Source organism: Babylonia areolata, chromosome 22 (genome assembly GCF_041734735.1).
Source record: "Babylonia areolata isolate BAREFJ2019XMU chromosome 22, ASM4173473v1, whole genome shotgun sequence".
NCBI classification, from domain to species: domain Eukaryota; kingdom Metazoa; phylum Mollusca; class Gastropoda; order Neogastropoda; family Buccinidae; genus Babylonia; species Babylonia areolata.
Genome location: NC_134897.1, coordinates 29,113,612 through 29,134,222, shown reverse-complemented (window position 1 = coordinate 29,134,222; position 20,611 = coordinate 29,113,612). Strand labels below are relative to the sequence as shown.

The 20,611-nt window shown below is 37.2% G+C and overlaps 2 protein-coding genes across 2 annotated transcripts; both read left to right on the top strand.

Moving 5' to 3' along the window:
• The first annotated feature begins 882 nt into the window (after nt 1-882).
• Nucleotides 883-14,574, top strand: LOC143297003 (protein FAM221B-like). Its single transcript, XM_076609118.1, has 8 exons — nt 883-958; nt 1,670-1,718; nt 4,633-4,792; nt 6,238-6,378; nt 7,078-7,188; nt 7,807-8,007; nt 9,595-9,714; nt 10,558-14,574. The coding sequence occupies exons 2-8, from the start codon at nt 1,689-1,691 to the stop codon at nt 10,770-10,772; spliced, it is 978 nt and encodes a 325-aa protein (XP_076465233.1). The 5' UTR covers nt 883-958; nt 1,670-1,688; the 3' UTR covers nt 10,773-14,574.
• Nucleotides 14,575-16,412: 1,838 nt separating this feature from the next.
• On the top strand, nt 16,413-20,495 carry LOC143297423 (succinate dehydrogenase assembly factor 4, mitochondrial-like). The gene is made up of 2 exons (XM_076609769.1): nt 16,413-16,497; nt 18,566-20,495. The coding sequence occupies exons 1-2, from the start codon at nt 16,470-16,472 to the stop codon at nt 18,871-18,873; spliced, it is 336 nt and encodes a 111-aa protein (XP_076465884.1). The 5' UTR covers nt 16,413-16,469; the 3' UTR covers nt 18,874-20,495.
• Nucleotides 20,496-20,611: the final 116 nt, after the last annotated feature.

The following is a 20,611-nucleotide window of genomic DNA, read 5'->3' as shown; positions in this document are numbered from 1 at the left end:
CGATCTCTTAGTATGTTGTGGAAAGGAAAACCAAGAAACAGTATATGGAATATAGATACATAGTGGTATTCTTACAACATACAATGTGTGTGTGTGTGTGTGTGTGTGTGTGTGTGTGTGTGTGTGTGTGTTCCTGTTTTCATGCATGCATGCATGTGCGATCCAAAACACGTGAAGATCTTGCGATCTCTTAGTATGTTGTGGAAAGGAGAACCAAGAAACAGTATATGGAATATAGATACATAGTGGTATTTTTACAACATACAGTGTGTGTGTGTGTGTGTGTGTGTGTGTGTGTGTGTGCGCCTACCAGTGCGTGCGTGCGTGTGTCCCGGTGTCTGTGTTCCTGTCAGTTTTCATGCATGCAGTGCATGCATGTGCGCGTGTGTCTGTTTGTGTGTGTTAGAGAGGGAGTGAGAAAGAGAGGGAGTGTGCATGGGTGTGTGTATGTGGGTGTTACAGAGGGAGTGATAAAGAGAGAGACAGAAAGTGTGTGTTTTTGTATTCAATAGTCTGTCTCGGAGTTCAGTTTAACATGATCTTATCTTGGACCGCACCAGCTCTTTCCTATTATTCCAGAAATACAGAATCTCCACCACACACACACACACACACACACACACACACACACACACACACACTCACACGCACGCATGGGCGCGCGCACACACACACACACACACACATAATTATATATATAATATGATCGCGGTAAGTCTTTGGTTGATTTGTATAAAAAGTCGTCTTTGGTTGTCCCTTTTCTTTGAGACAAGTTTCTTTTCTTTTCTTTAATAATCCTTTTCAATATAGGTATATAGTATATTTCAATTATGTATGTGTGAAAGGCTTTTGCTTAAAAGATTTTTTGTGTTTTTGACTTTTCTCGTCAAGGAAGAATCTTGACAACAAAAGTGTTTACAAATGGCGGAAAGGTGAACATTCCACCGAATATCCTGTTGTGCGTATCATTTATCCAGTTGAAGTTGTAATGCAAGAAGAATAGTTAGCTCGTCAAGGACTTGACGATTTTTGATATGCTATGGATAAAAGTAGCCGATATTATTTAGTCCCCCCCTTTTTTCTGGTTTTGATAATGATATTATTCAATAGTGATACATTGATAGTGATAATGATGATGACTAGGACTTTTGTTAAAAATTAATGTGAATTGACAGAAACTCAGAGCAGAGCGTTGTGCACAGTACATATAGCTTCTTCTCTGTTCTCTCCAAGGCACCACACAGAATTGAAAATTGGGGAGGGGTGGGGGGGTGATGTGGTCAGATGGATGATTTATAACAATTATAAACTCGCTCACTGTAATGTACACATAAAGGCAATATCAGACCTGTGCTAGGAAAGGCAATTTCAGAACTTCATTTTGGATGATGGACAGACTGATGTTTGGAAAAAAACTAGTATGTCAAGAATATCATGGGGGACACAAAGCAACCTCCCACCACACACCATCCGCACCCCTCTTTATTTTTATTTATTTATTTATTTTTAAGAAATAGGAAAGATAGAATGGATACATTATCATGATTTTTCATGTTAATTGGATCAAGAGAATTTTCTATGAGTCTGTGGCCTTATTTCATTAGTATTTTCTGAACAAATGTTTGTATTTTGATAGCCTTTTATGTAACATGACTTTATTTTTTCACAGATACTTGCAAAATCCAAAAATGAGTAAACAGCCTGACAGGGGTGGAAAGGTAAAGAAATGTAAAATATGTCAAGAATTTATATGATCATAAAGTGTGTGTGTGTGTGTGTGTGTGTGTGTGTGTGTGTGTGTTTCAATGTTTTTGTTTTGTTTTTCAAAAATTTCTATGTATGTTTTTGTTTGCTGAAATATATGTATTTCTCTTAAAGTAAAACCACTTATTTTTAAAGTTTTTTTTTCTTTTCTGCTGTCTTCTTTCACTCTCTTAATCTTCTGCATTCATGGGCTGGGACTTCCTTTTGTACTCAGATACTATATATTGTATGGTTATTTCTGTTCTGTGATGTGAGCAACCATATGTGGTATATTTGTGTTTTTATAACCCACTGAAAGCTCACATGGATTACGGGATCTTGAACATGCATACTGATCTGCATATGTACACATATGAAGGTGGTTGTGGCACTAGCAGATCTGCGCATGCTTTGACCATTGGAGACCCAAAAGCATCCCCCCTTAATCAACCAGACATCATGATCAGGATTCAAACTCAGGACCATCAGACTGGAAGCCTAACATTTTAACTACTGAGATATTTTGCCAGTCATTTTGTAAACAAATTTTGCTCTTTTTGAAATACACAAAACCAGAGAGATAAAACTAATGTGGCTGCAGAAAAAAATATACATACAATTCGTTCCACAAATGTAATTTTAAATGCAATAGATATTGTATCTGCCGCCATGTGCATGTTGTGTAATAATGCAAGAGATTCTTTTGACCGTTTTTCGTGGAATTTTAAACATGCCAGAAGATTTGGGTAATTATTGGAAGATTTACTTCATGAAAAAAAGTTATCCAAACTCACGTAATATAATGATTTCAAAATATAATATGTTGTCTGATGTTGATGAAACCATAAAAACACATGGTGTTTTTGATTTTATCTTAGTGTCAGCAAAAAATTAAATGTACAAATACTGGATTGAAAAATGTATACCAAACATACATGTATTTCAAAGGCACCATTTTCACCATTTTGAAGTTGAACAAATAGTACAAAGACATGCAGCAACTTGTCCACTTTTGATGTTGAACATGAATGGAAACCAGTATTTTGTAAGGAAAACAAGTAGGGAAAATGTGACAGGCATTATAATAGGAACATGTTGATCATTATATCCTTTTCGTAAAAAAATGGAACTGCTGACTGAAAATATCAGCTCTTTTTAGTGTAGGTGATCTATTGCATTATTAAAAACAAGAAAGGCAAGGCCTTCAAGACTCATTTGTGATACACACTTTAAGAAATGATAATGATGTTATATCTTACAGAAAATATATGAAAACGTTTGTTAAAATGTGTTCTCTTTTCATTATCATAATTATATATACTGGGCAGCTTCGTGTTTAAGAAAAAAGAAAAAAGAAAAAAAAAAGGCTTCAAAGCAGATTCGAACCATGAATGTTCGGGTTGAAAATGAGTTGTTTTGTCCACTGCACTAACACAGATTCGTTTATGACGTTCAAAATTATTATGTGAGCATGTTCTTTTCGTGGAATAAATCAACCAAGGTGATCTAAGTGATGATGCCGTTTAAATCAAGTTGTTTTTGATATATCTCGGGCATTTAAGAATTTCAAATACACTGCAATATATTTCCGTTTCTATAGATCTGCAGAGATCTATGTTTGACAAGCCTGTTTTTTCACTCACTGAGAAACTACAACACCGTCCATTCAATTTCTCTTTTCTGTTCATTTTAGTTAAATCAGTATCCACTTTAAAACATTCTTATGCAGTAAATTCTTTTAATGTTGCGGTAAAGGAGACATTGCCATCGCGTTGAGCTTTGCAACATATTTTGTCAAGATCTGCTCACACCGGTCTAGACAAGGCTGGCCGAAACTCAGTGAAACTGTTGATTCATATTTTCTTTTATGTTCATTCTAGTTAAATCAGTGTCCACATAAGAATATTCATATGCAGTAAACACTTCAATAATGTAGTTAGTGTCACTGTATGTGTCCTGTCCAGAATTTGTATTCCCTTCTTTTAATTGCAAACAAGAAAAACGAGGTCATGGCATTTCCTTATCAGACAATCGGGCAGCTGCAAAGGGGTAACAGCGTTTTCAGATTCCGAAATCAGCATCAACGAAATAAACCGTTAATTATTCAGAAATACAGCTAAATTCAGGAGATGTACAACCTATTATTGGTATGGCTGTCAAGATTTTTTTGCGACTATTTTAAAGCCAAATTTGGTATTGGCAGATAAAGTATTTCCAGAGAAAATAGCAATATTAAAGTTTACTCACTTAAAGACTTACTTTGTTTGTGTAAGTGATCTATTCCACTATTATATATTTTTTTTTTATCTGATCTATTCCACTATTACATTTTTTTATCATTTTTTTTTCTGTTCATTTTGTTTTCCCTTCAAATTTTTGTCAAAGAATTACTGAATCAAAAAAAGTGTTTTCAGTATAAGTGATTTAAAAGATTGTTGTTGTTTTCTTTTAGGGAGGAGGGTGTCTTTTGTTTAGTAACCAACTGCCTTTAGAAATGTTATTTGATAATAAGTGTGTTTGCAAACCCAGATGGATGCATTCTGTTTGTTTCCTGTGTGTACTTGTGTTATGTGGATTTGTAGTAGTATCCTTGTGTGTAATAGTGAATGTATGTGTTTTTGTGTGCATTTATGCACACATTCTCAGAGCCATGGAGGGTAATGGCTAATGTGTTGTTCAAACTATCTTTTTATGCTATAAAATGTGTTCTCGAATATGTTTCACTTCAAGTATATCATTAACATGCAAAAGAAATCCTTGTGAATTTCATGGCACCTGATCATAAGATCAATATATTTTTTTTAATTACCTGCACGTAATCAACATGCAGTGGAAATCCACATCATTTCCATGGTGTTTGTTTAAAACGTTCGGGTTTTTTTGACACAGGGAAAAGCCCCAGCAGGAAGGGGGCGTGGCAACAGTGTTCCAGCGCCAGGTCCGTCCGGGAGGAGCAAAGCGTTGGTTCCAAGAGGGCAAAATCCTTTGGCAGCTGCGGCAGCAAATCCCATTCCTTTCAAGAAAGTTGGAGACATGCTAGTTCCTGAAGGTAGTGTTTAATTAAACAATAATAAAACAGTGTAGTCAATGGAGTCAGTTATGCTGAGTAAACCCTATCCCTTTCAAGAAAGTTGGGGACATGATAGTTCCAGAAAGTGATGCTCTAATTCATCAGTTATGAAACGGCATATTCTTGGAATCAGCAACATTTACTATAAAGCTTGGTGACATGTTTTCTTCTTTTTTTTTCACACAGACAATTATAAAAGAACATAGGTGGAACTTCTTCTGTCAAGTAGTCTCACAACTGTAGGGGCACAGCTGATAACCAGTCAGCTCTCTCCATTTCTCCCTGTTGCTTATTTCTCTCAGGGCTTTCCTCAGTAACAGGCCTGTCCATTCTGGATGCTGTCTTCCCATCTCTTGTTCTGTCTGCCTCTCATTCTCCTTCCTTGCACTGTGAATGCAGGATTGTATTGGCAAGAACTGCTGATCATTGAGATGTGCCCACACCACTTCAGTTTGCATTTCTTCACTGTGGTGAGGAGATCTTCAAAGGATCTGATGGTTTGCCTGACTGTTTCTCACTTCTTTATTGGTGATGTGATCTCTGTAGGAGATGCTGAGGAGCTTTTAGAAGCATCTCATCTCTGTGGCCTGTATCCTCCTCTCCTGTCAGTTGTCAAGGTCCATGACAGGCATACAGGAATATTGAGATAACCAAGGAGCACATCAATCTGATCAATTAGCTGAGTGTGATGTTCTTGTCACTTCAAATGGTCTTCAGTTTTGTCAGTGTTGTTCTTTGTGTAGTCCTGGACAATATTTCAGGCTTTGATACCTTGTCTATTACTATTGCTCCTAGGTATTTCAAACTGTAGACTGTTTCCAGTTTCTCACCATTGACTCTGATGTCAGTGCTGATGCTGTTGGTGTTGTTGGTCATTAGCTTGGTCTTCTCTGCACCGATATCCATGCTGTAGGCTGCAGTGGTCTTGTCCAAGAATTTCACCAATCTTGTTAACTCTTCTTTCCCTGCTAGGATGTCAATGTAAGTTGGTGATGGTTCTGCTTCCAGTGCCTACTGTTCCTATATGATCTTCCAGTGCATTGGTAATGAATTTATTGAAGATGTTAAACAGAGTAGGTGAGAGCAGACAGCTTTGCCTCACTTCAGCTGTCATCCTAAACTAGTCCCCTATGCTGCCACTGAAGCATTAGTTGCCTTGTTGTAGAGGTACTCTGTGGATCTGATCAGTTTGATGTTGATGTTGTACAGTGTTATGGCTGACTATAAGGCAGCATGCCATACCAAGTCAAACATTTACTTTAAAGTTGAAGCTGTTAAGTTCACATTCATATATTGCATATATCTGTATATGATTGTGTGTCTGTATGTATAATGTATGTTCATTCTTGAACATATTTTGTTAAAGATTTGTTATTTCTTTTCTTGTTTTAGCAATTATTTCCTGATGACTGTTTTTTTTCCAGGATATACTATGCGTGAGGTGAAACCAGCTGAAAAGTATGACGTTGTGGCCTTTGCACGAGCTATGAATGATGATTTTGCTCCCAAGTTGAAGAAACTCTTTGATTATGAAACAGAGGCAGCTGTGGAAGCTCAGAAAACAGGTAAATTTTTCACTTATGATATTTGATTCACAATGCATTCATACAGTAAAAGAGAGAGTACTATTCTTTTGTGATATCCATTAACATGCAGTACTTCAAAGACTGGCGTTGGTATCTGTGTATATGATTGTGTGTCTGTATGTATAATGTATGATATTCAGTCATGTCTGACTGTGACCATCAGAACAGCAGAGAAGGCAACTGCTGTCCTGACTATTTGGGCTAGAATTTGATTATAGTGGAGAGTGTCTTGCCCAAGTTACATCCCCACTCTCTCATCCAAGAGGGTTTAAGGACAGTCTGCGTTGGGATGGTTCCCAAAGGTCAACTAGCCCCCAAGGTTGCAGCACAAAGAGCCAGTGCAATTTTGCCTCCTAGTTTGAGAGTCATAGTCCTTCACAAAAGACTAAGCTGTAAATGATTTCCCACAGCAATGGAGAAACCACTGATAATACAGCTCTCATTTTGCTGTTGGCCCAACTGTAAACTGATGTCAGTCTGTGATATAAGCTGTTGGGACTGATTGTGTGTCTATATAAGTATTTATGCGTAAAATGGCTTATGCATGTGTGTGTGTGTGTGTGTGTGTAAATGTGTGTGTGTGTGTGAGAGAGAGAGAGACTTATGTGTGGACTTTGTATGTGTGTGCTTGTTTAGTTATGTGTGTAATTTAATGCAGTTTTTTGTTTTTGCATTTAGGGATATATGTTGGATGGCGCTGCCCAGATTTCAAGCATGACTGCCAGCGAGTGAACAAGAAGTCACGATGCTTTTGTGACCATCTCTTGGATGAACATGACAAATACAATGGTGATGATTCTTTGTGTGTGTGTGTTAATGTGTGCAGAGGTGTGTGTGTGTGTGTGTGTGTGTGTGTGTGTGTGTGTGTGTGTGTGCGTGTGTGTGCATGCATGCATGTGTACACATGTGTGTGAGTTTGTACATGCACTTTTTGTATTTGAATGTTTCTTCTGCATATTTTCTTAGTCTAAATAGATATACCCACAACAGGCTATACACTTCAATATACACCAGTAATGAAAGAACACTTCATACAGATTGGTGATCTGAGGAATAGCTTGTATTATGGTGATGAGAAGTTACAAAAAGAGGACACTTTTCGTTTTGTTATTGGAGCTACGAGGTTTCATCTCCCACCCACCCCCAACTGCCCCTTCATAAAGAAAAACAGAACTGAAATCTTTTATTTTCACTTTAAAAATATTTAAACCCCTGTACATTAAAAAAAAAAGTGATAGAGATGCTCAATAAAGGCTGGACAAGGGATGTTGAATGTTTATCCTTGCTGCAGATTTTTATCTCAGAGCTTGATAACCAGTTAAGTACTTCGTCAGGGACATTAAATGCCTATCATTGCTGTGGACTGAGATCTCTGATTTTGACACTCACTTGTGTACTTCTCCCCAGGCCACAGTGTGAGGGTGCCATGCAAAGTGGCAGGCTGTGCATGCAAGGCTTACGCATGGATTCCCAACCGCCCGGAGGACATTGGGGAGTTTTGGTTTCAACGCCGCCGTAACTTTGATGTCACCAAGTGGCGAGCCAAGTGCAAGTGTAAACACACACATGACTTCCATGATCCTAATACCAGAAGGTGCAAAACACCAGGTAATTGTGTGTGTGTGTGTGTGTGTGTGTGTGTGTTGAAGTATCTGTTTCTTTTTGTCTGAGGAAAAATAAAGAAGAAAAAAGTTTGTTTTATTACCAAAATCATGATTTCTGTCCATGAATTTTTGGATGAGCTTCAGGATAGTGTGCTAACTGTTCACGTTTTATAAATCAAATCTGCACACATTAAAGCCTTCAGATCAGCATTCAGTTCTACTGTGCTCAAGCGTACACCTTCATCATGCCAAAAACGCAACGTTATGCCTATGATGCACCCTTCAAATTGAAGGCGATCGACCTAGCAGACGACAGTGCAAGTGACGAACCAGCAGCGACCTCCACCTTCATGTTCATGAAGTGAAAGCGAGGCTGAAGTCAGTGACAAGATGGCGGAGGAAGGTGTGCTGGTTCTCTTCAACTTGCACACTGAAGACGAAGATTTTAGTGGATTCAGTGAGCAGGATGACGTTGAATAAATGTGACTATCCCTAAATTATGGATCTTATTTTCGTTGTGTTTATTTATTATTTTTTTGTGGCACTAGCAGTATTTTTGCTTGCTTTTCTTTGTGTTGTTCCCGCTTGTGTTTATTTCATAACCTACAGTATCGACAGCTTTTCTGTAGTATCAGTATGTGTTCTGGTACCGGAAATAAGTGCGGCTTATAAACCGGTGCAGCTTATGTATGTATAAAGTTAAATTTTTTCCAGAATTTAGTGGGTGCGGCTTATATACCTGTGCGCTCAATAGACCGAACTTTACGGTAATTGAAAGGTCATGTATTTAATTTTGTGTGCTCAAGTGTGTGCAGGACCCTTTTTTTCATTTTTGCTCTCAGTCAAGTATGGGTGCACAAAACAAAAACAAAAACGATTTGAAACAGTTTTCTTTATTCATTCAGAAATGATAAAGAACAAGAGCATATTGGAAATTACCTGGTACTGAATAATTATATAATGGTTAATGAGACCCACCCAAAGTGTCCTAACCTGCTCCTGTCCTGTAAATTTGTCACTAAAAGGGAAATAAAATAAAAAGTATGTGTGTGTGTGTGTGTGTGTGTGTGTGGTGGGTGTGGGTTTGAGGGGTATGTGTGTGTGTGTGACTTATATGTTTGCATGTCCTGTAAATTTGTCACTAAAAGGGAAATAAAATAAAAAGTGTTGTGTGTGTGTGTGTGTGTGTGTGTGTGTGTGTGTTGCGGGTGTGGGTGTGGGGGGTATGTGTGTGTGTGTGTGACTTGTATGTGTGCATGTGTGTGTTTGTTAAGACTGATGGGAGGGAATTTGCTTATTTATATCTTTTTATCATTTCCATTCAAGAAAAAAGATAATACAGAACTATGTTTCTTTTGGAAAGTTCTTTCATAAATGATTTACACTCAACTCTTTTTCCCCATTCAATTTTATTGGTCAGGCATCTGCTTGGCAGATGTGGTGTAGCGTATATGGATTTGTCCGAATGCAGTGACGCCTCCTTGAGTTACTGAAACTGAAACTGAAACTCAATTTATAATTTTTCTTAGCAAGCTGCTGGCACTATAAGACATTGTTATTAAAATAAAGTTTCATTTTCTTGTGATGACAGGGTGTGGATGCAGTCAGTTCTATTCAGACTTCCTTTGTGCGGCCTGTGATCGGCACTGGGAGCAGCATGAGACATGCTTTGACACAGAGGATTCCAGACGCCAGAAAGGCCTGCCTGTCGGTGAGTCCTTGAAAATGTTGAAGAACAGGATGGAGAGCTCTTGAATATGTATGCGTGTGTGTCGGAGGGAATGGGAGGGGGGCGGGGGAGTGAAGGGTAGCAGGGTATCAATTCATTCTGTGTGTGAGTGTGTATGTGTGTGTGTGTGAAGAAATGAAAACTCCTTGATTAGAAGATGTCGAAAACAGACAAAAATAAATTGATGATATGTCTTTGGATTGTTCAAGTTCAGTACTTTTATAATGATCTACTCAAGTGAGCAACAGTTTAACTTTCCCCCTTATTTGCAATTCAGAACTGAACAGAAGTGTTGGCAATGGGAGAAAAAGGTAACAGAAGGCTGTGCTGTACTCTGGACAAGGCAGTTTATTGTGTGTTACCTTTTTCATGGTTGCAGAGAAGAAAAAAGTTCACTCCACATATATAATGGAGTGGTGTCCTAGTGATAACATGTCCACCTAAGACATGAGATAATCTGAGGGTACAGGATCAAATTCCATGCTTGCCAGAATTTTCTCCCTCTCCACCATATAAAAGAACTGGCAACAAAATGGTTCTTCCTTGGAAAATTCTGAAGAGAAATCTACTCCTATAAACACGTGTGTGGGTGCACATAACTGAAATGTGACTGAATGACACAGGAAACAAACAATGAGTGTCTAAAGGCAGCTGTCAGCTGGCTCTACCCAGGTAAACAGCCTGTTATGCAAATGACTTGGAGTTTTTAAAAAGCGCTTTGAGTTTGGTCTCTGACAGAAGACAAGTGCTATACAAGTATCAATATTAATATGATATTTGGGATGGGAAAAAAACCCACAGAACATTATCTGGATTCATTTCCAGGGCAGGATTGGCTTCCCTTTGCGGAAATGCCCGACCTGCGCAACATCGCTCTGACCGGACAAGAAGCAGATGATTCCAGATACCTGGCTCTAACACAGGGGGAAGGATCCATTCCTCAGCAGTACAGGCCTGCAGGCAATGATGCGCCTGTCAACTTTGGAGCCAGTGGGAGCCAAGGCCCTGGCGGAAGTGGCTTCAGGCCTGTGTATGATTGATCATAAGGAACAGAGATACACCAGGCAGTGTATGTAGTGAGGAGTAGATGCAGGGTATTAGAAACTTCCTTATCAGTATGTAGAGGAAGACCTGTTAGCTTACTTTTTTCTCCAGTCTATCATGATTGGTTAGCGTTAACATAACTATGCTTGATTCCATTGAAGCATAGTCATTATGCATCAGTAAGAGAATATGACTATTTCAAATGAACATCTCATTGCTGTTGTATATGTTGCTTTGTATTGTTTGTAAATTTCACAATACTGTGCTTCAAATAAACATCTCATTGCTGTTTTTGTATGTTTGGATTAGACAGAGACAGCTTTTGCCTTACACATTCAAAGAGATCCTCTTTATTGTTGACATATTTTTTACAAGAATTAGAGAAAACAGTTTAGTTTTAATGCTTAGCTTTTGCTTCGCACATTCAAAAAGATCCTCTGTATAATTGCATAAGAATTAGAAAAAAAAGAAGTTTTAATGCACATAGTTCTTATGATTTCTTTGGTGCAGTTATCATAGGCATTTTGCATTGAATGCAGATATGTTATGTTTTCAGATGGAATGACAAATATAATTATCAAGATGAAAGGCTGCATGTTTTGATATATTCAAAATATACTGTGTGTCTCATACTTAACTGTTTGTAAATGACTGGTGAACAACAACAACAATCAAGATAAAAAAAACTGCATGTTTTGAACATATTCAAACCAGTTATCATTTGATTGGTTTAGGGCAGTTATTATAGGCATTCTTCATTAAATGCAGTTATGAAATGATTTCAGATGGAATGACACACAGTTCAAGATAGAATGCTGCATTTCCAAACTATACTGTCTGTCCTATTTTAACTGCTTGTAACTGATTGGTGAACATTAAAAAAAGAGAAAAAAAGTAATATATGCCATAAGCATCATTCTGTGCTGAATGCATATATGTAACGATATAAGATGCAATGACAAACATATCAAAATAAAAGGCTCCATGTTTGAACATATTCAAACTAATGTCTGTCTTTATTGTTAATTGTTTGTAACTGACTGATGAAAGACTGCATGTTTGAACATATTCAAACTACCGTCTGTCTCATTTTTTAATAATTTTTAACTGTTTGTTGAACAAAAAAAAGTAGCAAATGGCATATCTCGCAGATAGAACCACAATTTCCACATTGGTTCACCTGATTTAGGTCAGTTGTAATATCTCTTCTCACTGTTGACATTATTTATAAAAGATTTTTTTTTTTTTTTACATTTGGGTGCATCAGAGTGCATGCTTCTCTTTTTAATTTTGTTTGTTGATTTTAGCATCATATACTTGGTAAACAAGTTGAAGGAAGAAAGAAAGAGAGAGTGTGTTTAGTGTGTGTGTGTAACAAGTTGAAGAAAGAAAGAAAGAGACAGTGCGTTTAGGTGTGTAAATGAATTCTTATGTTAATGTTGGTATCATATTATTGGTAAATGAGTATAAGAGAAAGAGAGAGAAGTAGTGTGTGTGTGTGTGTGTGTGTGTGTGTGTGTGTGTGGAAATGAATTAATGTGAGCAATTTTTAATCCGTCCCTCTTGTCAATACCATGTAAAAGAGTGTATTGGTCACAGGTATGAGTTTGTGGTGCTGATTTTCAAGCATGGGTGCTTGTGAACTGTTGGCAATCATATCAACAATTTTTTTTTATGTACTTTAATGGTTTATCTTGTGATGCTTTTACAAAAAATGTATACAATAACAACTGTGATATCCTTTTCTTGGGAAATTGCTTTTTATTTGCATATTTTTGTATTTTTTCTGTATTATCTCAACAATGATATATTAGAGTTTCATGGTAGACTGTATCAATAAATTTTAAAAGTCATTTATTTGTTCGGCAGATTGGTATGGGACTTACCACAAATCCAAATTGTTGTTTGTTTTGTTTGAAAGTGTGTGAAAAAATGTTACAGTTCTGGGATTGTGTCTGAAGTCTTAAAATATATGAGCGTGCTAAGTATCAATGTATCAAAAAAAAAAGAAAGAAAAAAAGCCTGATCTGACATTGTATGATCATCATCAATAGATATTGCATGCATTTAATCCCAAATATTTTGATTTAATTCTGTTGCTTTTGTCTTGGTTGGTACTGGTTAAAATAACCTTGTTTGACCATCATCAGTTAATATCATTGAATGCATTCAGTCTCAAATATTTCTATTTTCTTCTTTGAACATTTGTGAAAATGATGTTAGTTTGTGGATTGTGTCTGAAGTGTTAAAGTTTAGTAGGATGTCAGATGTATGAAATTTTAAAAAGCCTGATCTAACATTATATGATCATTTATAGTTGATATCACTGAATGCATTTAATCCTAAATATTTGGATTTTTGGGCAGGGTGGGGTTATAGTGGGGTTATAGTTAGTACTGGTTTCAATCAAGAGCAAAAGCACAGAATGTTAGAGTTGAAAAGGTATATGAAACAGACGGACAGAGCAGCCAGATGATTAGGGTGTTGGACTTTCAGTCAGAGGGTCTTGCAGGGTTCAGTCTCAGCTTTGGTGCCTGGTGGAATAAGGAAGGAAATGTGTTTTCTCTGACCTTCCAGCTAAATGTTTATGCAGATTCACTGCTGCCTTATACCCCAGCATGCAGAAGATTGAACAAACATACTAAATATCATATGATTCTTGTCAGTGTTCAGACTGTCAAGAAAAAAAATGTGCATGCCCAGAAAGCACTGTCTTGAAAATAGCATGGCTGCCAAAAACATCAAGGTAAAAATGGTAAAGCGTTTAAAAGTCGACTTGTGGTCCACAAATACAGAAGAAGTATAAGAAACAGCCTTTTACTGTGACTGTTATGAATATAAATTATAATCATCATTGATTATTTTATATATATATACCTTGTATGTTAGTCCAGAAACCACAGTGTTATTTGTATAGTTATATTTTATAGCCTGGATTTTAAACTATGTGTCTTTTTTATTGTTAGCATCTTGCTTCCTGTTACACTCAGACATGTACATGTGTGTGTATGCACACACACAGACAGAGACACAGACACACACAGAAAATAACTCTGCATCTCATTCTGTAGAATTTTGTGAATTTCTGAGTCAAACCCAACTTGTCTGTTATTTTCTTTATTCAGGTCAGTGCAACTAGATATTCTGCTAATTAAGTTTTCAGTTTTTCATAATTTTATGTGTGTGTTTGTAAAACTGTCTTAAAGCACAACATACTGGTTTTGTGGGGCAGGTGGTGAGGAAAGTGCATTCCACAGAAATGAAACATTAGAATTCAAACAATCAAATGAACTAAAAAAAACCAAACAAACAAACATGTATTTCTGTTTGTACTTTATAAAGGTTTCAAAACAAATTTTGAAAATTTCATTTTACAACTGATATTTTACGAATGTCTCTGGGTAAGTTTGATATAACTTTTTTTTTTATTTGAAAAATGTAGGAAACCTTTGTTTTGTGTTTAGTCCTGCTGGTCTAATCCAGTATTTTTGAGAGAAAGCACATACATGTGCATACAATCTCTTCATGTAAGCATAATGAAAAGGGAGAAAGAAACCACAACACACACACACACACACACACCAAAAACAAAACAACAACAACAAAAAAAAACAAGACCTGAAAATGTTGTTCTTCAGTTATAGCTTTGAACTTTCATTCCGGGAATCATAAAAGAGTACACTGCATGTATTTAAAAAAGAAAGAAAAGAAGAATCTTATGTAGTCATAATGTATTGCTTTCATTTTTTCATTTATACTTCTGCTTTTTTGAAATAAAAACAATTTTATTCTCTGTAATCCATCTGTGTGTTTGTGTGTGTGTGTGTGTGTGTGTGTGTGTGTGTGTGTGTGTGTGTGCGTGCGTGCGTGCATGCGTGCATGTGTGTGTGTGTGTGAAATACTGTTCTTCTGTTGTTTTGTTTTTGTATTATTTTGAATTGGCCAGTGCACACAAATTCACATCAGTTCACATGTACAATAATGGTGTTGTCACAGTAGCATCAAGGTCAGAGTTACAGAAAACATGCATCACAGGTTTTAAGCTAGCACTGTTTGTTTTATAAGTCATGTAAAAATCCAGAAAAATGCAACACAGTGCACTACAAAAAAAAAAAAAAAAAAAAAAATCAATGCTTGAAAATCCATACTTTCCCTTGTCCTTTTGCGGCAGTTACGATCCTTATAAATATTGAGCATACTTATCACAGTGTGGCATATAACACAGCATACATGCTTCGTATCTTTTGGGTTTTGTAAACACTTTCTGTCAAATTTGTTTGGGCTTATATTCTGTTTTTTGTTGTTTCTGTCCATTTCTAAATTGTTGTGTATTTGAGTGCATTAAAAAAGTAAAATGTGTATGCAGAAGTATAATGTACTGCTCTAGATTGTGTTCAGTTTAGCTGAGAGTGTTGCTTTCACTGAAATATTTATTTCTTGCCCTTATCAACCCCCCCCCCCCTCCAACCCCCGCCCCTGCTCCCCCCTCACCCCCCCCCCCCCCCCCCCCCCTCCAAATTTCTTAAAACCCTCCTCTCCTTTTTAAGAAGAAATACAAAATGACAAAAGCTGAGTGCATACCTTAATTTAATGATCAATGTGAAATTCAAATATTTCATGGAGATAACATATGTAGTTTACAAGGGATCAATAGAACATACAGCATGAAATAGGAAAAAAGACCCCCAAAAAGTCACAATTAAAGTAATAAAAACAATCAAACAAAACAGAAGAAAGCAAGAAGAAAACAAACTAAACAAAGAAATCAATCAACGTCAACAACTAAGCAAACAAAAAAGAAAATAAAACAACAACAACAACAAAAAAACCCCACTTGCTCACAGACAGAGAGCAGCAAAAAGGGGAGCAAAGAATCAGACAGATAGTATAAAAGTATATTGCCCATTGTCATACAAGGAAATAAGCAATATACTAGAAAGAGACTTTTATAGGTGCTTAAATTCAAGTCTAAAACTTCGTCAGTTGACTCTCTCAAACTTTGGTCCGATTCGCAGACCAGTTCTGAGTTTAACTCACAGACTATTATCAAATTCATTATGGACCAAGTATCGTTCTAATGTCAAGTGCATATGCTTTTGTAACCTGACAATCAAGCATTTAATTTTTGACTGTAGCTTGATGAAGCCTTATGTACACGAAGGTGTGTCTTCACAAGTGACTTGAGAACGTTTATGTTTTTGACTTTTAGCATTCATTATCAGTTGTTTCGCTTGTCAGTTTAACGACTTCTCTTTTATGAAGTCCTTTAAGTAATGTCCTGTAATTGTATTTGATTTTTTTTTTTTTTTCAAATTCCACCCTCATTTGCCCAGTTTCCCCCAACATCTCCCACCCCTTCTCACCGATAATACTCAAATATATATATATATATATAACAAAATGTCTTCAATCACCGATATGTGTGGCGGGACATTAAACAAAATTCCTCCTCCTCACAGACAGAGAGAGAGACAGAGAGAGGACATTGGCGAATGGCTGCACGTTCCCGAAAAATAATGTCGACGACATACTCCTTGTGGAGTTTAAAGACCTATTGACGTTTACACCCTTAATGTCAAGTTTGTTCGGCTGGAGTTGTTTTATGACATACTCGCGCATGTGCTGTATATATAAGCCTAGTTTGATTTATTTCCGGTTGTAACCTATTTTCGTTTCGTAACGGGATCAGCAAAATGGCAGCCACTTTGAGGACTTTCACGGGTAAACAATAATTTATTTTATTTTCATGTTGAAAAAAGCACCAGCAAACCTTTAACATGATCAGATTTGTTTTGAAGTCAGTACCTCAGGCATATCGTCTTCTATGAATCGATCTTGAACATTAACTTTCTTCTTCTTTTTAAACATCCACCATCATCATTTTGAACTTTACAAGGACTCTTCTGCCTTGAGCTGTCTCAAAAGATATTGCGAACCGCAAACTTCTCACATCTGACTCAGATTCACCAAGTGAGCCTGTCAGTACTGGCGAATCCGTGGCTCGTGAATGCAGCAACTGAATACGATCAATATACGAAGGTTTTAGAATTTAGGATACAAAAATAGGAATGGAACAGAGTGGTAGAAAAGTTAGAGGAGTCGCTGGGCGTCGATCCTCGATCGATACGAAGATCCCGACGGAAATGACATAGGTAATCGTTCATCCGGTAATTAGAGTGGGAGTTCGTCGGTTGATAACACACACACTCACACACATATTATATATATATATGTGTGTGTGTGTGTTTGTGCAGTGTCAGTTCTTTCGTGATTATAGTGGGAGATTTTGCAAATATGGAGTCAGGAGGAGGTGCTTAGGGTGACCAGTCTGTGGATCAAGAGTTTGATTCCTGGTTGGACTTAAGTACAGACTGGTTCTATCAGCCATTAATGAAAAGTTCATGCTGGACAGCAGTGAAAACTGTGCAAAGTCAAGAATCATGAAAGTCCCGCATTTCCATTAAACACCGGAACAGAAGTATGCATGGACTTTCATTGAGTGAGAAATGAATGTTAATCTGTTAAGTATTCAGGACCAATGTCGAGCTGATTATGTGTGCCAAATTTTAGCTTTACATTTTCCTGAGTGGATTTATTATCTTTAACTATATTACAAATTTTTGTCATTTGGACTGTGCATGTTCATTAGGGGGATATGTCCCAAAAAGACTGAAACGGAAGTTTATGTCATGTTTTTGAGTTATGTGAGCCAGCCGTAGTATAACTTTAACTCATGCCGGATGATGGAACACTATAGCGTTCCTGACGTAAGGTAGCGTTCCTGACGTAAGGTAGCGTTCTGGACGACGGAACGCTATAGCGGTTTCAACAATTAAAATTTTTTCCACATTTTCATCATGGGGTAGCATACAATCGCAGCTACACCGGGCATTGCGAACGTGTCAAGGGTCGAATGTAAAGTTTCTTCATGAGATTTCATAACAACACACTCCACAGCGAGCCAGCGAGTTCAGGACCCCACACGACAAGCTAATCTGCGTACGTATCGAAAATGGGGTTGCAGGCGATACAAGTGAATATTTTTGGAGCAAACTAGATCATGACAGCGGCTTTTACTGCTGCTGAAGTGATTGAAATGCTTGAAATTGAAGGTTTTGACATTAACGAGGATGATGAAGACGTTGAATAAAGTATCTGCAGTGAAGAAAGCTACCAGCAAGAAGTTACTGATAGTGACTCAGCTTTTGAGAGCAGTGAAGAGGGAGGGGTGTGGGCGTTCACATGACATGAAGAGAGGGGTCAGTGGGTCAAGTACAGTGAGTTTTATACAGTTACTTTATGTTTTGCATTTTTTGTGATTTTTTTCCTAACAAATGGGTCGTCTGTAGGGAAAAGCAAGGGAGAGAACTATTCGTCCGGAGTGAGTAAACCATTATCCTACCAAGGCATTTAGCATATAAATCATGGATTAATTTCTCAACTGACATATATTTTTCTGAAAGGAAAATAATAAATGCCCAATACAGAAAAAAGTGACATTTTGTTATGATTAAATGAATATAAGATCCACAAGATTTTTTTTTTTTTTTTAATGCACATTACACATGAACACACACACATACATTAAAGTGCCACAGGATAGGAGCAAGATCAGTGAAAGAAATTATCAGGTTTTGAGACATCAGACACAAAGAGAACGATGTTAATATATCTTAAGTATAAAGTATATATATTATATCATTGTTCTGTTTTCTTGTTAAGTGACTATCTGACAATGTTTGTACCTCAGTGATGTATCAATGTTATTAATTTGTACATCGTTTCACAGTGCGCCTTCTTGGTCTGGCAAGGCAGAACCTGCAACAGACGGCAGTGGCAGTTCGGCACCATTCAGAAGACAGCAGCACAGCGTCAAAGAGTAAACCCAAGAGACGGAAAGGCAAAACACCAGCTGGAAAACTGGACGAGGAGTGGGAAGGGGAGGAGGAGGAGAGGCAGCCTCAGGGGGAACAGGAACCCCTGGAACGTTTTCCCAATGACATCAACCCCATCACGGGCGAGATTGGTGGTCCTCGTGGACCTGAGCCAACGCGATATGGTGACTGGGAGAGGAAAGGGAGAGTGACTGACTTCTGAATGCTTCCTATATGTGAATGATGAAGAGTATTTCACCAACTTCTCATTTAAAAAGGAAACTGAAGTGATTGTGTCAACTACTGTAGGTGTTTGATATTTTCCTCCAAGCTGGTTTGAGGAACTGAATATTTTGCTGTTGTTTTCCTGTTGCTGATAGTATGAAAAAAAAGGGGGTCTGTGAAAGTGATTTTGTTTTTGAAAGTACAAAAGTTTCTTTGTGTACATGTGTGTGTACAATGGTTTATTTTTTTCAACATGATAAAGTCTAGTAGCTTGTAGAATGTAGTGGTGTATGGCATAACTCATTAACTGTAATATAAATTATTTGGTACCTCCAGCTGTTTATTTTATCTTGTGGGAAGAATGTATGTTTGATTTTTGCACAATGGAGAAAAAAAAACCCACAAAAAACGTCTACTACAAGAATATGCTTCAGTTTTTTCTCACACACATTGCTGAAGTCATCACACGCAAGCATCCTCATTCATTGCAAGCATCTTGACAGTGGGTACATACAACTGAACCTTTATTAATTCAATCAATCTGTCGTTGCCCTTTTTTCATGGCCGTTGTTATTCTGAAGTAAAAAAACAAACATGTATGTATCCTTTAGCAAAATCAACATACTGGTGTTGATAATCTTCAATGTCCGTCAGTGGAGTATTGGAGAGCAGCTTGCTCTCTTTTTCTCTATCACTGAAACTGATTCTGAATATAACAATGTTCGCATTCACATTCAGTCCTGCAATCTCCCTAAGTTTGACATTTCAGTTCAGAGCTTCACCATATTTTCCGCCAACCACGGATTGGCCATTTATACAGAGCTGTTGACAGCACACTGTTTGGAAAATTTAGCTGTTATTTTTAGATTACTCAGTGGATCAACACACATTTGCTCAATATTGAAAAGAAAACAGAAATTGTCAGTGTGCCAAGTTTAATCAATATTAGTGTTAACAATTCCATGGAAAGATGACAATTGTTTCCATGTCCCTATGTCAACAGCTTTCAGTTTCCCACGTCCATTCAAGGTAGGATCTGAAAGCAGCTGATGTATGCCAACTGCCAGTAACTGGAACATCCCAAATTTTGACAAGTGCTGTGTTTTCAAGCAGGTCTTGTCAGTAAGCAGGACAGTATCTTTTTGGATCATACATTAAGACTCTAAAACAATTGAGACCACATACTGTTGGCAAAACCACTGAAATGAAATGAACAGCTGACACATATAGATCTGAACATCACACCTAAGAATTCCTAATCAAAACAAAAACTGATGATAGGAAAGCATGGAATTTGTGTGTTTTTATTGGGGGTGAGGGTTGGGGGAGAATTTCAACAAGGCGTATGGATAACAATTCAAATGTACAGAGACAGAAGGAACATTCAATGGGTGGGATGTGACCATGCATGACTCAGCAATCTGCAATCAGGGAAAAGTGAACAGACATGCATCTTGAATGGGTGTTTCTTCACTGAGAATAACTGTTTCTTATTAGTATGAAATCTTCACCAGGTGACACTACAATTAAGAAAGGAAGAAAATCACTTCTTTTTTTTAAATTATTTAAAAAAAAAAATCTACTTTGATAATACTCTTGAATGTAATCATAAAAAATAGGCAACAACAAAAAACACACAAACAAAAACAAAAAAAAAAAAAAAAAAGACACACACAACCACAAAAGCAAACAAACTTGGACACAGATACATCAATTGCCGTAAGAAATGTTTAGTA

Coding starts and splice junctions, on each gene's coding strand:
- LOC143297003 (XM_076609118.1), top strand. CDS start 1,689: ATGAGTAAACAGCCTGACAGGGGTGGAAAG. Junction 6,379..7,077: donor TGTGGAAGCTCAGAAAACAG/GTAAATTTTTCA, acceptor TTTTGCATTTAG/GGATATATGTTGGATGGCGC. Junction 9,715..10,557: donor CCAGAAAGGCCTGCCTGTCG/GTGAGTCCTTGA, acceptor ATTCATTTCCAG/GGCAGGATTGGCTTCCCTTT.
- LOC143297423 (XM_076609769.1), top strand. CDS start 16,470: ATGGCAGCCACTTTGAGGACTTTCACGG. Junction 16,498..18,565: donor CACTTTGAGGACTTTCACGG/GTAAACAATAAT, acceptor ATCGTTTCACAG/TGCGCCTTCTTGGTCTGGCA.